The 16,611-nt window shown below is 42.7% G+C and overlaps 2 protein-coding genes across 2 annotated transcripts in view; one reads left to right on the forward strand and one right to left on the reverse strand.

Moving 5' to 3' along the window:
* Positions 1-16,611, forward strand: part of C7H2orf80 (chromosome 7 C2orf80 homolog) — a 58,160-nt gene that overhangs the window by 13,694 nt on the left and 27,855 nt on the right. The gene's annotated exons all lie outside the window — the stretch shown is intronic.
* LOC121007651 (gamma-crystallin 1-like) lies at positions 3,016-7,343 on the reverse strand. Its single transcript, XM_040439737.1, has 3 exons — positions 7,335-7,343; positions 6,753-6,995; positions 3,016-3,291 (listed from the first exon to the last, which is right to left on the reverse strand). Exons 1-3 carry the CDS (start codon positions 7,341-7,343, stop codon positions 3,016-3,018), a joined length of 528 nt encoding a protein of 175 aa, XP_040295671.1.

Raw genomic sequence — 16,611 nt, forward strand, 5'->3', positions numbered from 1 at the left:
TGTGTTCTTAAAGACTGTCCATCTATGAACAGCGTAAAAAAAAGTAACGTTTTTGTCCAAGGCAATCAATTAGCTACATAGTTATTTAGATTGGGGAAAAAAACTATATACAGTATATCAAGTTTAACCTGTCTTAGGCTACTTTCACACTAGAGTTTTTGCTGGATCCGGCAGGGTTCAGCAAAAACGTTTCCGTTACTGATAATACAACCATCTGCATCCGTTATGTACGGATATGGTTTTATTATCTTTAACATTGCCAAGACGGATCCGTCATGAACTCCATTGAAAGTTAACGGGGGATGAATCAGTTTTCTATTGTGGCAGATTGTGGCAGAGAAAACGGATCGTACCCCATTGACTTGCATTGGGGGTCATGCCGGATCAGTCTTGCTCCGCATCCCAGGACGGAAAGCAAACCACAGCATGTTGCAGTTTGCTCTACGGTCTGGGAACACAACTAAACGTAACGGAATGCATTTTAGAGCATTCAGTTCTGTTCAGTTCAGTTTTGTCCCCATTGACAATGAATGGGGACTAAACGTAAGCATTTTTTTTCCGGTATTGAGACCCTATGACAGAACTCAATACCGGAAAACTTAAACGCTAGTGTGAGAGTAGCCTTAGACATCACATTTTGACCTTATATCATACCAGAGTATTAAAAAAAAGTGTGCATAATGGCTATGCTTCTTTGTACAATTATAAATGTGAAGGAACAGGTCTTTTTTGGGATTCTCTAATGTCTTTTTCAGGCTAATTATTCCCCTCTTTAGCTGCACAGCTTGATGCATTTCTCTCACATGCAGGAGGCATCTCGCTTCTGTGGAATCTGCTAGCACTGTACTGCTGTGATGTCCTTTCACTTACTTCCAACTTTGTTTTCAGCTCTGGAGCTCAAAGAGCAGATAAGAAGGGGGAAATCAGACTTACAGATACACAGGACGCTCCTGTGATCTTCAGAAGGAATGTAGAAGCAGTTATATTATCAGTCTCAGAAGCTCAGATGCTCTGACACGCCCCCACTTCATGTAAACCATGTTCTGTGTCTCTGTTACTAGGCATGGATCTTACCTGACAACAGTGGACTGTAAATTTGGTGGAAGTGAGACCCCTAGTAGCCATCACTTTATAGTTTTTTTCAGGTGGAGTTTTAAATGAAGTGATTTAGAAATTTGCTGTTGACCCCCTTCCTTACCAGGCCAATGTTCCAATGGGCCTATATAGTGGCAAATAACTAATTAATGTCTGAGCCAGCTTACATGTATTTGATATTAGTTTTCATGGGACACCTTGCACCTTTCTTTTGTGCCATTATAAGACAGATGTCATATTTTGTTAAAAAAAAGTTTCAAGACAAAGCACTTCTAAAACCATTACCGTATGTTTGTAACATGTAAGTGGATGCTATTTGTGTAATGTATCTATTGTGGATTGGCCCACTGCAAGACTTCAAAAAGACTTGAGCCCATTTTGGACCTGATGGCGCACAGTGTCAGGTCATAGTGTGCGCCTACGTGCTCTACGTCCTGATACTGTATGTGTTAGGACACAGAGCAGGGCTTGGAAGAAGACCAGGGAAGGTGAGTACAGCCAACGCAGCGCTGTTCTCACCTTTCTGTGCCTTCTGCATGCTAATGACCACTTCCATATTGGAAGCGGTCATTAGCATTTCGACTATATGCTCTGGGAGCCGGGGGCCACATGAAATGATCCCATGGGCCGTATATCGGTTTAAAAGTATGTCAGTTTAAATAGGAAATGTCGCCAGATGTATATTCATATAGTTAGTTGATATATCCAAGTGATCTCAGACATTCAATTTCTTTTGCAACATAAGTATAGTTGGTATATCGATTGCATACATGTCCTTAATAACAGAAACACTGGCTGATAGCATATGTTCAATGAATCAGTGCTAGTTATCACCAGTTCTCTGTATTAATCGTTACTTGAAGCAATTCATTACAAAGAGAGATGCTACTGTGTGGTGCAATAGTTAATTTACTCATTCCTGTATTCGCTGGGTGGATGTGCCACGCCTCTGCTGTAACACCAGGGGCGTAGCTATAGGGGGTGCAGAGGTAGCAGTTGCTACCGGGCCCAGGAGCTTGAGGGGGCCCAACGACCCTTGTGCCGCGTATGAAGACACCAGTATTATAGAAAGTGCATGTTGTTCAAGTTAGACCTCTGACTGGAGGGAAGGGGTTAGGTCAAGTATTTGGCATGAGGCGGGGGTGCCGATTCAATTTATGCCTCAGGCAGCATGAAGGCTATGTGCTTCCCTGCCCCTGGCCACAAAGCACTGAGGGAAGGGGGGCCCAAGCTGAACTCTTGCACGAGGGCCCATGAGCCTTTAGCTACGCCCCTGTGTAACACTGAGGATAGTGATCCACTCAATAGTTATATCTGCATTAGTGGAGGTTGTGTGGGTCTTTCAAAATGATTGTCTGCCAAATAGTTATTGGAGTCCCATTAGTGCATAGGCAATCTACATTAGATAGTGAAGCTAATATTGTTGTGTGTCAGCACTGCTGATATTTAGCATGCATAGCTTAATGTCTGGACTGGGTATTTCCTCCAAACAGATTTCAGGGAACCTTTCCCCTTCTTTTACTTGTGATAAGCCAATAATCGTATCAATATTGTCAATATGTCGGTCATCACTAAAAACAGGCAGTGGAGAATCAGAGTCAGGAATCACACAGAGGTCAGTACACAGGCAGACAAATGGAACAGAATACCTTTACAGTGGCCGGGCAAACTGTCTGGGTCCACTGCTTGTGGGCAGAGGAGGACCAGTGGGTCCGGACCAATGGATCACCAGAAACTGCGGCCAGGTGACTGATGCATTGCCCATGTCTGCCATGGATAGTGCAGCAGTGGGCATGGAGGGCCATCATAACATATATTTATCATAATTTTTTCATATACCTATGAAACAATAAACCAAAAAATGCCAGACAAACTCTTTCAATGATGAGTGGTTTATTGGCCTTTGAATTTTTATCTAATTTAATAATTTTCCCTGACATGTCTGAAGGAGCCTACCCTGGCATTAACAGAGCCCCAGTCAGTATGTCTTCTGTATTCACCTGGTCTCAAGTAAAACTGGCGTCCCTTGTAGTTGGGCAGCTCATAAAAAACCCAGTGGCCATCATTGACAATGCAAGAGTAGATGTCATGATTCTTAAAACGGTCGTAGACTGAGGGGCAGTCATCTACAAATTCGATACTCTCCCCTCTGAAGTCTTCCCTTTCATAGATCCTTATTCTGTAGGAACCACATTGCTAGAAAAGCAAAGAATATGTGTTATTGTAAATATTCAAATGAATCATAAAAACATAAATTATACAAAATTACAGTGATCCCTCATGATACAATGGCCTCGGTATACGATATTTTCAACTTACAATGTTTTTTCTGGACCATCGAAAGTTGAAACTAGACTTAGTGGTGTACTAAGGGGGGGGGGGCCTGGGGGGCGGTCCGCCCCGGGTGCCGCCTCTCAGGAGGGTGCCAGAAGCAATTAGCGCTTCTATCATTACAGATGGAAGCGCTCATTGCTGGAGCGCAGGGAGCTGGGTCCTGTCCCTCACCGCTCAGCTCCCAGTGCTCCTCCCTTCCTTCAGGCCGGTGGCACACAGAATGGTGAAGCAGGAAGACTTTTCCCCACTCTATCATTCAGCTTGCAGACACAGATCGCGCTGCCAGCATGTGTGGGCAGAGCCTGGAGCCTGGAAATCTGCATAAGCTCCGCCCACACAGTGCTGCAGAGCGATCTGTGCCTGCAGGGAAGAGAGATACAGTACAGACCAAAAGTTTGGACACACCTTCTCATTCAAAGAGTTTTCTTTATTTTCATGACTATGAAGGCATCAAAACTATGAATTAACACATGTGGAATTATATACATAACAAACAAGTGTGAAACAACGGAAAATATGTCATATTCTAGGTTCTTCAAAGTAGCCACCTTTTGCTTTGATTACTGCTTTGCACACTCTTGGCATTCTCTTGATGAGCTTCAAGAGGTAGTCCCCTGAAATGGTCTTCCAACAGTCTTGAATGAGTTCCCAGCGATGCTTAGCACTTGTTGGCCCTTTTGCCTTCACTCTGCGGTCCAGCTCACCCCAAACCATCTCGAGTGGGTTCAGGTCCGGTGACTGTGGAGGCCAGGTCATCTGGCGCAGCACCCCATCACTCTCCTTCATGGTCAAATAGCCCTTACTTTCAAAGTTTTCCCAATTTTTCGGCTGACTGACTGACCTTCATTTCTTAAAGTAATGATGGCCACTCGTTTTTCTTTACTTAGCTGCTTTTTTCTTGCCATAATACAAATTCTAACAGTCTATTCAGTAGGACTATCAGCTGTGTATCCACCTGACTTCTCCTCAACGCAACTGATGGTCCCAACCCCATTTATAAGGCAAGAAATCCCACTTATTAAACCTGACAGGGCACACCTGTGAAGTGAAAACCATTTCAGGGGACTACCTCTTGAAGCTCATCAAGAGAATGCCAAGAGTGTGCAAAGCAGTAATCAAAGCAAAAGGTGGCTACTTTGAAGAACCTAGAATATGACATATTTTCCGTTGTTTCACACTTGTTTGTTATGTATATAATTCCACATGTGTTAATTCATAGTTTTGATGCCTTCAGTGTGAATCTACAATTTTCATAGTCATGAAAATAAAGAAAACTCTTTGAATGAGAAGGTGTGTCCAAACTTTTGGTCTGTACTGTATGTGAGATCCAGGAACGGGACAAGGTGAGTAGTTACTGTGTCCTTTTTTTGGGGTTTGTTTTTAATATAGAGGAGGTACAGAGGGCTTTATTACTATGGAGGGGGCACAGAGGACTTTATTACTATGGAGGGGGCACAGACGACTTTAGTACTATGGAGGGGGCACAGAGAGCATTACTACTATGGAGGGGGCACAGAGGGCATTACTAAGGTGAAGGGAGTACAATGGGCATTTCTACTATGGAGGGCTCACAGAGGCAGAGGGCATTACTACAATGAAGGGGGCACAGAGGGCATTATTACTGTGAATGGAGCACAATGGGCATTATTACTTTGAAGGGGGCACAGAGGGCATTATTACTGTGAAGCAGGCACAGTGGGCATTATTACTGTGAAGGGGGCACAATGGGGATTTCTACTAAGGAGGGGGCACAGAGGGCATTACTAGCACAGTGGGCATTACTACTATTAAGGGTGCACAATGGGCATTATTACTGTGAAGGGGGCACAATGGGCATTATTACTATAGAGGGGGCACAATGGGGATTATTACTATGAAGGGGGCACAATGGGGATTATTACTATAAAGGGGCACAATGGGGATTATTACTATGAAGGGGGCACAATGGGGATTATTACTATGAAGGGGGCACAATGGGTATTATTACTATGAAGGGGCACAATGGGGAGTATTACTGTGAAGTGGGCACAATGGGGATTATTACTTTGAAGGGGGCACAAAGAGGGCATTACAAATGTGAAAGGAGCACAAAGAGGGCATAACTACTGTGAGAGGGCACAATGTGAGCATAACTACTGTGAGGGGGCACACATCTGTACAATTTTTTTTAAATATTGAGGGGGGGGGGGGGGGCCAGAGAAAGGACCCGCCCTGGGTGCCAAACACCCTAGGCACACCACTGACTAGACTCATCATGCAATACCTCAGACTCAGATCCAACCAATTAACATTTCTCTGGTTGTCTAGTAGCTCATATTTATAGTACCATGTGGAACTAAGCTCCTTGAAAAAACCTCTAAAAAAATAAAATGGAGGATGAATCACCAGAAATTAATGCTGTGCTCAGAGGGTAATTATTGAATGGTGTAGTGTTGTATTTAAAACTTAACTTTTAATGAATACGTATCTCCTAAAATGGATCCTACAGTCAGCATACAGTGATCGTACAGTGTGGAACTACATGTCCTGCACTACCTCTGTCTGGGCCAGGATGAGCTATTTCTTTGAATGTCTGGTGAGAACGGCTCCATTTTATTTATCTTGTACACCATGTACTGTGCTGGACCCTGACATCTCAAGTTACGATGGTTTCAATAATCATTGGTCATCCCGAAACCAATTAACATACAGTGGTCCCTTAAGCAACAATATTATTTATCACTGTATATTAACAGAGAGCAATACAGTTTTGCATGGCACAGGACGGTAAGTGAAACAGACAGATGTTTTCTGTGGTCCTATCTGAGGGAGGGATATGATATGAGAGTAATTACTGACAAGACTCCTAGGAGATAATAAGAGTCCTGATTACCTCACCCACTGACAGTGATTGACAGCTCTCTTGTATCAGTGCATGTACCCAAAAAGCTGTCATTTATCCTTTGTGGGTGGGGTTATCAGGACTCGTACTATCTCTCCAAGGAGAACTTTCTGGATTTACCTGGATTTTACTCAGAAATCCTGCTTCAAATCATATAAACCTATATATCCCAGAGCTCAGCTTTTCTCCCTCTCCTAGACAGGGCAGCAGAAATCAACTGAAAAGTTCACGTTAAGCCGCTAAAAAAAGTAGTCAAATAATATCAACTGTAAAAATTGTTAAGTATGCATAACAAGGTAGGTTTATGCAAATACGTGTAATGTATAGAAATTTGTTGGGCATTGTGCATGAAAAGCACAATTGTTATAAAGATGCATAAGATTGACTTGAGAATGCTTGTACTGTATGTTTCTTAAAATGGACTGAATGAAAGGAGATGTACCTGAGGGATGATACGGCAAGACCTGATGGAGTCATTGAAGCCTAGCCACTGCTGGAAGTCAGGATATTCTCCTCTCCTCAGAAAGTACTGGTGTCCAGTATAGTTGGGGTGCTCATACAGCATCCAGTTACCATTCTCCACACGAATGGAGTTGCAGCGCTTGAAAAAAGATTGAAGATCAGAACAGTCAGAGCTGCACTCATAGGAGCGGCCCTGAAAGTTCCTGTCCTCGTAGAAGATGATCTGAAATTAGATAATCATAGTAACATTGAGGAAATTGATAGTTGCACATTATATTCAGAATAATCTAATGGTACTGATACTGAAAGTTGCTGTTGATTCTCACAAGATGTACAGTATTTGATATTCCTGTAAAGTATGTCTGTGCACGATATACCAGCCATTCACATTCTAGTATTTTTTGGCTTTATTATTAAACTCTAAAAATTTAGGATGTGGCATAGACATTATAGCATTGCTCATCCAAATACATTTAATCAGTAGCATTTCTACATGAGAAAGTTCCTGTGTATCCCTTACATGATTATCACCTAAGTAAAGTGGGATAGAATTCTACATTACCTTTCCCATCTTGGTTGTGTAGCTGTCAGTGGACGCTTTGACAGGGTGTGAGGAATCCCTTATATCCTTCTATGTAGGACCGGGGACGGACTCAGCAAGCTAGTTGTGTAAATCCTAAATTTGTGTACTCAGCAAAAGAGACCTACACAATTCATTCGCACAGTCTGTCACGCTTTATTGGAGAATTTTCTTTCTTTAGTTAACGCTTAGACAAAATCCGCTTTTAGGGTTTTGAAAACAAAAGGGAGATGTCGGGGTCATATATGGGGTCAGCAGATTTCATAGTTATTTTGCGAATTACCAATGGTATAGTTCAGGTTTGTTCTAGAATGCTGAGTCAATGGTGGAAGTGTATGTATCACTCACCGAGTAGTGAACGAGAAAAGGCCTACATTAAAATATTACTGCATGCTACAATTGCAAGAATGTATAGGACATAATCTGCTTTTAACGCAGATCACATTATTTTCCAGTAGATATGTAAAAAAAAAAAAAAAGAAAAAAGAAAAATATCAAATACACACCAAATTAAAGGGGCTGTCTCACCTCAAACATTGGGGGCATATCGCTAGGATATGCCCCTAATGTCTGATAGATGCGGCTCCCACCTCCTGGACCCACACCTATCTTTTGAACAGAACCAGCAAAGTGAAGGAGGACGCACCACACATGAGCGGCTGCCCTCAATTCATTCCTGTTGGAGCGCTGAAAATAGCAAGTTATTTCCATCAGCTCCATAGAAGTGAATGGAGCGCTGGCCACACTTACGCAGTGCACTTCCCATTCATTTCAATGGGACTGCTGAAAATAGCTATTTTCGGCGCTGCCATAGGAAAGAATGGAGGGTGGCCGCGCATGCTCCTTTCTAAAGATAGGTGCAGGTCGCAGAGGTGGGACCTGCACCTATCGGACGTTGAGGGCATATAATAGCAAGTCTGAGGTGACACAACCCTTTTAATTACTTGAAAATACACCTTTCATAAGACAAGTCCACTTTAAGAATTGACATCTATGAAATCATTAAATATTTAAATTCTTACACAAAACATACATTTTTCAATTGGCTTCATTATAAAAAAAAAGTGCACTATTGCCGTTACTTCATTACTGGATTCTAATGTCAAAAGACAAATGTCTGGGAACCCCTGCTGGCCACAGAGGTTGGATTAAAAAATGACTAAATGGCGGACAAACTCCCTGTTCAGTCAGTTTAGCTGCACAGGGGCCTTACCAACTGTAGAAAGGAAGTCCCCAGGCTGCTAGTGATGTCGTGAACATAAAATTTTCAGTTCGCGAATGGCGAACGCGAATTTCTGCAAATGTTCGCGAACCGGGCGAACCGCCATAGACTTCAATAGGCAGGCGAATTTTAAAACCCACAGGGACTCTTTCTAGCCACAGTAGTGATGGAAAAGTTGTTTCAAGGGGACTAACACCTGGACTGTGGCATGCCGGAGGGGGATCCATGGCAAAACTCCCATGGAAAATGACATAGTTGACGCAGAGTTGGGTTTTAATCCATAAAGGGCATAAATCACCTAACAATCCTACATTTTTTTAAAACAACGTGGTTTAAAACATCCAGTGTGTGTATACGATCAGGTATGATGTTGTATCGATCAGGTAGTGTAAGGGTTACGCCCGCTTCAAAGACATTGACAGACCAAACTCCCCTTTTAATGCACCGCAAACAACCGCAAACAGTCCAATTGCCCAACCGCAAACTCCCTGTTTGCACAAGGTTGGATACCAAGCTAGCCATGTCCCGTTGATGTCATTGAAGGTTTCTTCCTCCACCCAGCCACGTACAACACCAAGGGTCCCCGAAAGGTGAATTGAATTGATTTTTCGAGCGGGGAGATGGTTAAAAAAAACGCTGGCTCCCTCCCCTTTGTTTGAATCCACGGTCACTGCGTCTGCGCCGTGCAATTTACTCACACCCGATATGAGTGGTATTTTCTGTAGTTCTCTCTTCTCATCAGTTTAATCCCTGTTACGTCCCCAATCTGGGGTCCATTTATTAAATTGATTTTTCGAACGGGGAGATGGTTAAAAAAACGCTGGCTCCCTCCTCTTTGTTTGAATCCACGCCACGGTCACTGCGTCTGCGCGGTGCAATTTACTTTCACACCCGATATGAGTGGTATTTTCTGTAGTACTATTCTCATCAGTTTAATCCCTGTTACATCCCATATCAGGGATTGCCTTTTGTGAAAAAAAATTTAGGCCGGGTACCTTCGACTGCCTTCACAGTGACAGACCAAACTAGGAACCGGAGAGATGGAAAAAGCAGCTTGGTCAGTCCTCTTACTCCCAAGTTGGGGCACTGCGCGTGCACGGAGAAATGTGCTGTGACACCCTAATCCCTGTTAAGTCCCCTATCCGGGGACGTGTGTAGAATTGATTAACCATTGTCGAATTAACGAACCATTACGACATCCTGCAATAATTTAGTTCTGAGCTTTGTACTTGCTTTGTATTGGAATTGATGGGGATTTTTTAAATTGTCTGCATTATTTCTAATAAACTATTAAGAGACTTTATTATGATTTTTTTATTTTATGTATTAAAAACCCATACAACTTAAAAAATAAAAAATAAAAAAACATGAATGTTTTTTCTATGAAAAATTATCCAGCTGATCGCTTTTCGTCTGATCATAATGAAGCAACGGCCTTATCATCTGGGGTGTGGCAACATTGCCAACACACTCATAGAGCTGATGATCGCTTCATTGTGATACGCAAGCCCCTTCACCACAACAAGGTAACGATCACAAAGTCGTTCTCTAAGGCTGAATCCCGAAGGGCTGTGGCGATGTGTAGGACTGAAAAAGCTCTGCATGTCCTCCATCAACAACACATCTGTAAAGCGTCCTGTCCTTGCCGCCGTGGTCGTGGTAGGAGGAGGATTACTTTCACCTCTTCCCCGTTAGATTCCCGTTGTGCTGTGACATCCCGCTTATAAGCTGTGTAAAGCATATTTTTTAGTTTGGTTTTGAACTGCTGCATCCTTTCTGACTTTCGGTAATTTGGTAACATTTCCGCCACTTTCTGCTTATACCGGGGGTCTAGTAGCGTGGCCACCCAGTACAGGTCGTTCTCCTTCAGCCTTTTTATACGAGGGTCCCTCAACAGACATGACAGCATGAAAGAACCCATTTGCACAAGGTTGGATGCCGAGCTACTCATTTCCCGTTCCTCGTCCTCACTGATGTCATTGACGATCTGTTCTTCACCCCAGCCACGTACAACACCACGGGTCCCAGATAGGTGACAACAACGAGCATCCTGGGATGCCTGCTGTGGTTGGTCTTCCTCCTCCTCAAAGCCACATTCCTCCTCTGACTTCTCTTCCTCATACACCTCTTGCAGCGTTGCCGCAGGTCCAGTAAGCGATGATGACAAGGCTGTTTCTGGTGGTGATGGTGACCACAACTCTTCCTCTTCACGCTCATCTACAGCCTGATCCAGCACTCTTCGCAGGGCACGCTCCAGGAAGAAAACAAATTGGATGAGGTCGCTGATGGTGCCTTCGGTGTGACTGACTAGGTTTGTCACCTCCTCAAAAGGACGCATGAGCCTACAGGCATTGCGCATGAGCGTCCAGTAATGTGGCAAAAAAATTCCCAGCTCCGCAGAGGCTGTCCTAGCACCCCGGTCATACAAATACTCGTTGACGGCTTTTTCTTGTTGGAGCAGGCGGTCGAACATTAGGAGTGTTGACCACCTGTCGCAAATCAAGCGCCTCACTGGCATGTTGTTTCGCAACTGGATATCTGAAAAGTGCGCCATGGCCGTGTAGGGACGCCTGAAATGGCCACACACCTTCCTGGCCTGCTTGAGGACGTCCTGTAAGCCTGGGTACTTAGACACAAATCGTTGTACGATGAGATTCAACACATGTGCCATGAACGGCACATGTGACAACTTGCCCAAATTCAATGCCGCCAACAAATTGCTTGCATTGTCACACACCACTTTGCCGATCTCCAGTTGGTGCGGGGTCAGCCACTGATCCACCTGTGCGTTCAGGGCGGACAGGAGTGCTGGTCCGGTGTGGCTCTCTGCTTTCAGGCAAGTCAACCCCAAGACAGCGTGACACTGTCGTATCCGGGATGTGGAATAGCCCCTGGGAGCTGGGGGGATTCAGTTGATGTGTAGCCAGGACTCAGCCGAGGAGGTTATCGAAGAGGATGGAGTAGGATGGAGGCTTCTGATTAATGCAGTTTATTACAATAAAATATCCCAACGCGTTTGGGAGGTCTTATAATCCTCCTTCTTCAGGGGTATTAAGAAAGAAAAAAGTTTTTGAGACATACAATATAATTGAATCAGCTGAATACACAAAAAAAGTACACACAAAAAAATATAATCATAAATAAATAAATAGATATAATATATGCACATTTATATATTTTTATCCAAGAACACCTGTGATCACAATTATATCACGAATATCAAGTAAAATAAAGAGTCAGACTGTTATATATTCCACTTGTAGACAGTGCCCTATAATATTTACTAAATGAATCATTATATCAACCCAATCCTCACTACAAGCAGGTTTAAGTTCCATTTTTAGCAATGTATTAGAACATTTTTTACCTTCAGGGGTCTTTTCACAGAGGTCTCCAGTACTTCAAAAGGAGATGTTCCTTTTAGGTGAGCTTCCCCTTTAATGGGTATTTAAATGAAATTTAGACAGCACATGGGGGTGGCGTGCAGGGTAAGGAAGGCCCAAACCTGAAGTTAATGCCCCTCCCAATATAAACCTAGCAAGTAGCCACAGTAGGCAAAGAATACCACAATTAACCAACCTTAGGTATACACATACATTCTCCATGTTGGATATACAGTCCTCGCCATGTATTCTGGCATAAGACTATAATTTGGGGCCAGAAACTGACCGGATTGCCATGCGTTTTAGTGTGGAACGCACCATGACTTCCGGTGAGCGGCCCTGTGCGTTCCACAGTGGAATGCACAGCGTCTTCCGGTAGGGATCGCGGCTCTCTCATGCGTTCCATTACGGAACTCCACCGCAGATCCCGCCCAGGATGGCGAAACTGATGTTTTAAAGAACGAGGATGTTGTACATATAAGTGGTTTCGCTATATATTGTACTGGAGGGGAAACAAAAAAGGGTGGGATAGGTCGCCTATTGCATAATAATTAATAAGGATATAAAACTAAAGGGCTCAATCTGCTAATGGTGTATAATATAAGTATAATTGATGGGAATAGATAAAATAGAATTTTGATAAAAATAGAATTAATAGAACTAAATATATATATATAGATAAAATATATATCTTAGATAATTAATAAAATGAGATGAAAAAATGGGGATTGAATTAAAACCAGTAATCAATAAAATTCAATAGAAAATCTATAAAGTACGACTGGATAGACCAGTGGACTGTTGATATATTTAAAATATGAAATAGATCAATATGTTACCATGATATTTTGAAATGATAAGACTAGATGAATTAATAGGATATTGGTTACTTACTTAAATTACTTAATGGGATATTGATTAATTCCTTAATATATTTTATAAAAAATTAACATATTCGAGGCACTCATTAAGACCTAATGGTGTTAAGGTGTTCAGGTGGAATATCCAGTACATTTCTTTTTTACACAGTGTCTGAAAACAGTGTGTAACCTGTTCAATTGGTGTCACACGTAGGCATGTAGGGTCGATATCATGTACTTTAGCAAAGTGTCTGGAGACGCTATGAGTGAGCACTTTTCTCGTAATATTGGAGCGGTGCTCATTCATTCTTTCACGCAGGGTTTGTGTGGTGCGGCCCACGTAAAAGAGTGAACAAGAGCATTGGAGGAGATAAATCACATTCATCGTGCTACAATCCATATGTTGTTTGAATGTGAATATTTCGCCATTCGAGGGATTTTTTATGTTCCGAATGCCATGTGTAATCATGAGGCAACACTTACACCTACTACCTTTACACTTAAATATGCCTGGTGTGCCCTTTAATGTTTTAGAGGGGTGGTCTAATTTCAGACAGGAAGGGGCCAATAGATTTTTTTAAGTTTTAGCTCTGCGGAACGTGAGGATGGGTGTGGAAGTAATGCCTTTGTTCAAAAGGGGATCCTTTAATAGTATGGACCAGTTTTTTCTTAGAATTTCTCGGATCAGGTTATGTTGGGAACTATATCTGGTGACCAGACTTAGACGGCGGATTGAACCAGGGTCCTTTTTTCCAGATGCTGAGTTGTCTGCCTTTGGTTGTAAACTATCTTGTTGGGTAGTTTTCGAGATTCTTTTGATAGAGTTTTCTAATAATTTTTTCGGGTAACCTTTATCCCTGAATCTCTTCTTAAGGAACCCTATTTGACTCTTCACAGTATGGTCGTCGGAACAATTTCTCCTGATCCTTTTTAGTTGACTGAAGCGGATGTTTCTAATCCACTTTGAATGATGACCACTCGAGTATTCCAAATAACTATTTGCGTCAACGGTCTTGAAGTGAGTCTGTGTAACAATTTTCTTATTCTCTATAGTGAGTTTAAGGTCTAGGAAAATAACCGATGTAGTACTATATTCCAAAGTGAAGGACAAATTCCAGTCATTTAAATTTAGTTTCTCAATAAAATTACATAGTTCCATACTATCACCCTGCCAAATAAAAATAATATTGTCTATGAATCTATGGTAAAATTTAATATTCGGATGGGATAAAAGACCAAACTTCTCCTCAAACCTGCCCATAAATAAATTGGCGTAGGACGGTGCAAATTTTATACCCATTGCCGTACCTTGAGTTTGCAAATAAAAGTTGTTATTAAAAGTGAAATAATTATGTTTTAAAATAAATTCCATGGCCCTACCAATAAAATCCCTCTGACTATCTGGCATCTGTGCATCCTGGGATAACGTGTGGATTATAGCAGCGATACCTAGTTCATGTCTGATATTTGTGTAGAGGGCTGACACATCTAATGTAACCCAAATAAAATCATCTTCCCAGCAAAAGCTTTCTAGTGAGATAATCAGGTGGGCTGTATCCCTAATATAAGAGGGGAGCTTAGTGACATATTTCTGTAAATAATTGTCCACATATGCCGATAGATTTGCCGTTAGGCCCCCAACCCCTGATATGATCGGCCTACCTGGGGGATTGGTTAGAGATTTATGTATCTTTGGCAGGAAGTAAAAACGTGGAGTAGAGGGGTGTGCCGTTTGGAGAAAGTTTTTCAGTTTCTTATCGATTAAACCCCCTTCATACCCTGATAGAACAAGATCATAGAGTAATTTCTTAAAATCTCGAGTGGGGTCCTCTGGGAGGGGTTTATAGAAATTTTTGTCCGAAAGAATCCTCATAGATTCCGCAATATAATATTCAGTGTCTAGAATTACAATCCCCCCTCCCTTATCAGCACTTTTTATAACAATTTCTTTATTCCTCATTAGGGTTTTGATGGCAAGTTTTTCTTTGTGTTTAAGATTATCCTTAATCTTGCACCCTAGTCCCTTGTCGGTGTTATCCGTTTTCGGTTTGGCTAGAACCCCTTTGAGGTCACTCATTGTCACGTCATAGAAGTATTCAATATAGGGGCCTCTGCTATCTAATGGGTAAAAGGTGGATTTCCCTTTAAGGTCTTGAATGGATGTATCAATCAGAGCGGGGATCGGGTAAGACATACCCTTAGGTTCTAGAGATTTGCCTGCAAAGTATCTCTGTAGTGTTAGTTTCCTGATAAGTTGGTTTAGGTCAACAAACACCTCAAAGAGATCAGATTGATCAGTGGGACAGAATGAGAGTCCCTTGCTCAAAAGTAATGTCTCACTGGAATCTAAATTGTACTTCGAGAGATTGAATATCCCCTTGGATCTTTCTACTATGGTGGGTGATGTTATTTCAGGTTCTTCTTTGGTTTTAATTTTTTCTTTGCGGGACTGTCTGCGTTTTCCACCACTTCTCCCTCTATGCCGGAAATTTGTCTTTTGCGGGATCGGTTCAGTGGGGGAAAAAATTTGGTGATTTTGGTGAGATGAACCTGGTTTTCTTTCTTAATACCCCTGAAGAAGGAGGATTATAAGACCTCCGAAACGCGTTGGGATATTTTATTGTAATAAACTGCATTGATCAGAAGCCTTGTCGTTGGCTGCCATCAATTGATATCATCTGACATGAGATCCCGGCTAGGGGGGCAGTTAGTCACGGGTGTCTTGAGCTTTATCCTGTGACTACCCCCCTTGTGAAGTGAGTACTCTAACTCTCATAAACAGGAATCTCCCTTTAAGAGAGTATTATATTATTATTATATTATCATCCTCCGGTTTAAGGGGGCACTATCCACCACACCTATCCCCTTCATATCCTTGGGAGTGGCGCCTTTTGTAGTATTTTCTGTTTTTTGAATCACGTCCGGTTGGATCCATTTGGTTTATTTGGAACCACCAGACTAGGTTCACCCGTCACTGGTATTTACCCAACACTGTATGCCAGAGATGCCATGATTTCCTTTTCAATCACTGAGTAGAGGTTTGGGATTGCCTTTTTTGAAAAAAAAAAATTGTCCGGGGACCTTCCACTGTGGTGTCCCAATAGCGACAAATTTTTTGAAGGCCTCAGACTCCACCAGCTGGTATGGTAAAAGCTGGCGGGCTAAAAGTTCCGTCAAGCCAGCTGTCAGACGCCGGGCAAGGGGGTGACTCTGTGACATTGGCTTCTTACGCTCAAACATTTCCTTGACAGACACCTGACTGTGGGCAGATGAGATGGAACTGCTGAAGGTGAGAGGCGGAGTGGCGGGGGGTTGAGAGGGAGCAAGGAGGACAGCAGTGGTTGACGCGGCTGAAGATTCTGGACCAGGAGGAGGATGGTGGCTTTGAGTTTGTGTGCTGCTTGTACTCATGTGTTGATCCCATAGGCGTTTGTGATGTGCGATCATGTGCCTTCACAAAGCAGTTGTACCGAGGTGGGTGTTGGACTTCCCACGACTCAGTTTCTTTTGGCACAGGTTGCAAATGGCATTGCTGTTATCAGAGGCAGACACACAAAAAAATGCCACACTGCTGAGCTTTGCAATGACGGCATTCTGGTGGTCGCAACAGCATGCGTTGATTGGCGTGTTGTCTGGCTGACCCCGGGTGCCGATACATGCTTTCTGACTGTGCCACTAGCTCCTTGCGACGACCTCCCCCTGCTTCCAACTCGTTTCCTCCTTCTCTCTGTCTCCTCTTCTGAACTTTGCCCCTCTTCTTCTTCTCTTGGGGCAGGCACCCACGTGGCATCCAC

This window comes from Bufo bufo, chromosome 7 (genome assembly GCF_905171765.1).
Source record: "Bufo bufo chromosome 7, aBufBuf1.1, whole genome shotgun sequence".
NCBI lineage: Eukaryota > Metazoa > Chordata > Amphibia > Anura > Bufonidae > Bufo > Bufo bufo.

Bases quoted from the DNA above. Each gene is read 5' to 3' on its own strand.
- LOC121007651 (XM_040439737.1), bottom strand. The intron at 3,292-6,752 runs GTACATCTCCTT...TTGCTTTTCTAG, and splicing joins CTTGCCGTATCATCCCTCAG to CAATGTGGTTCCTACAGAAT.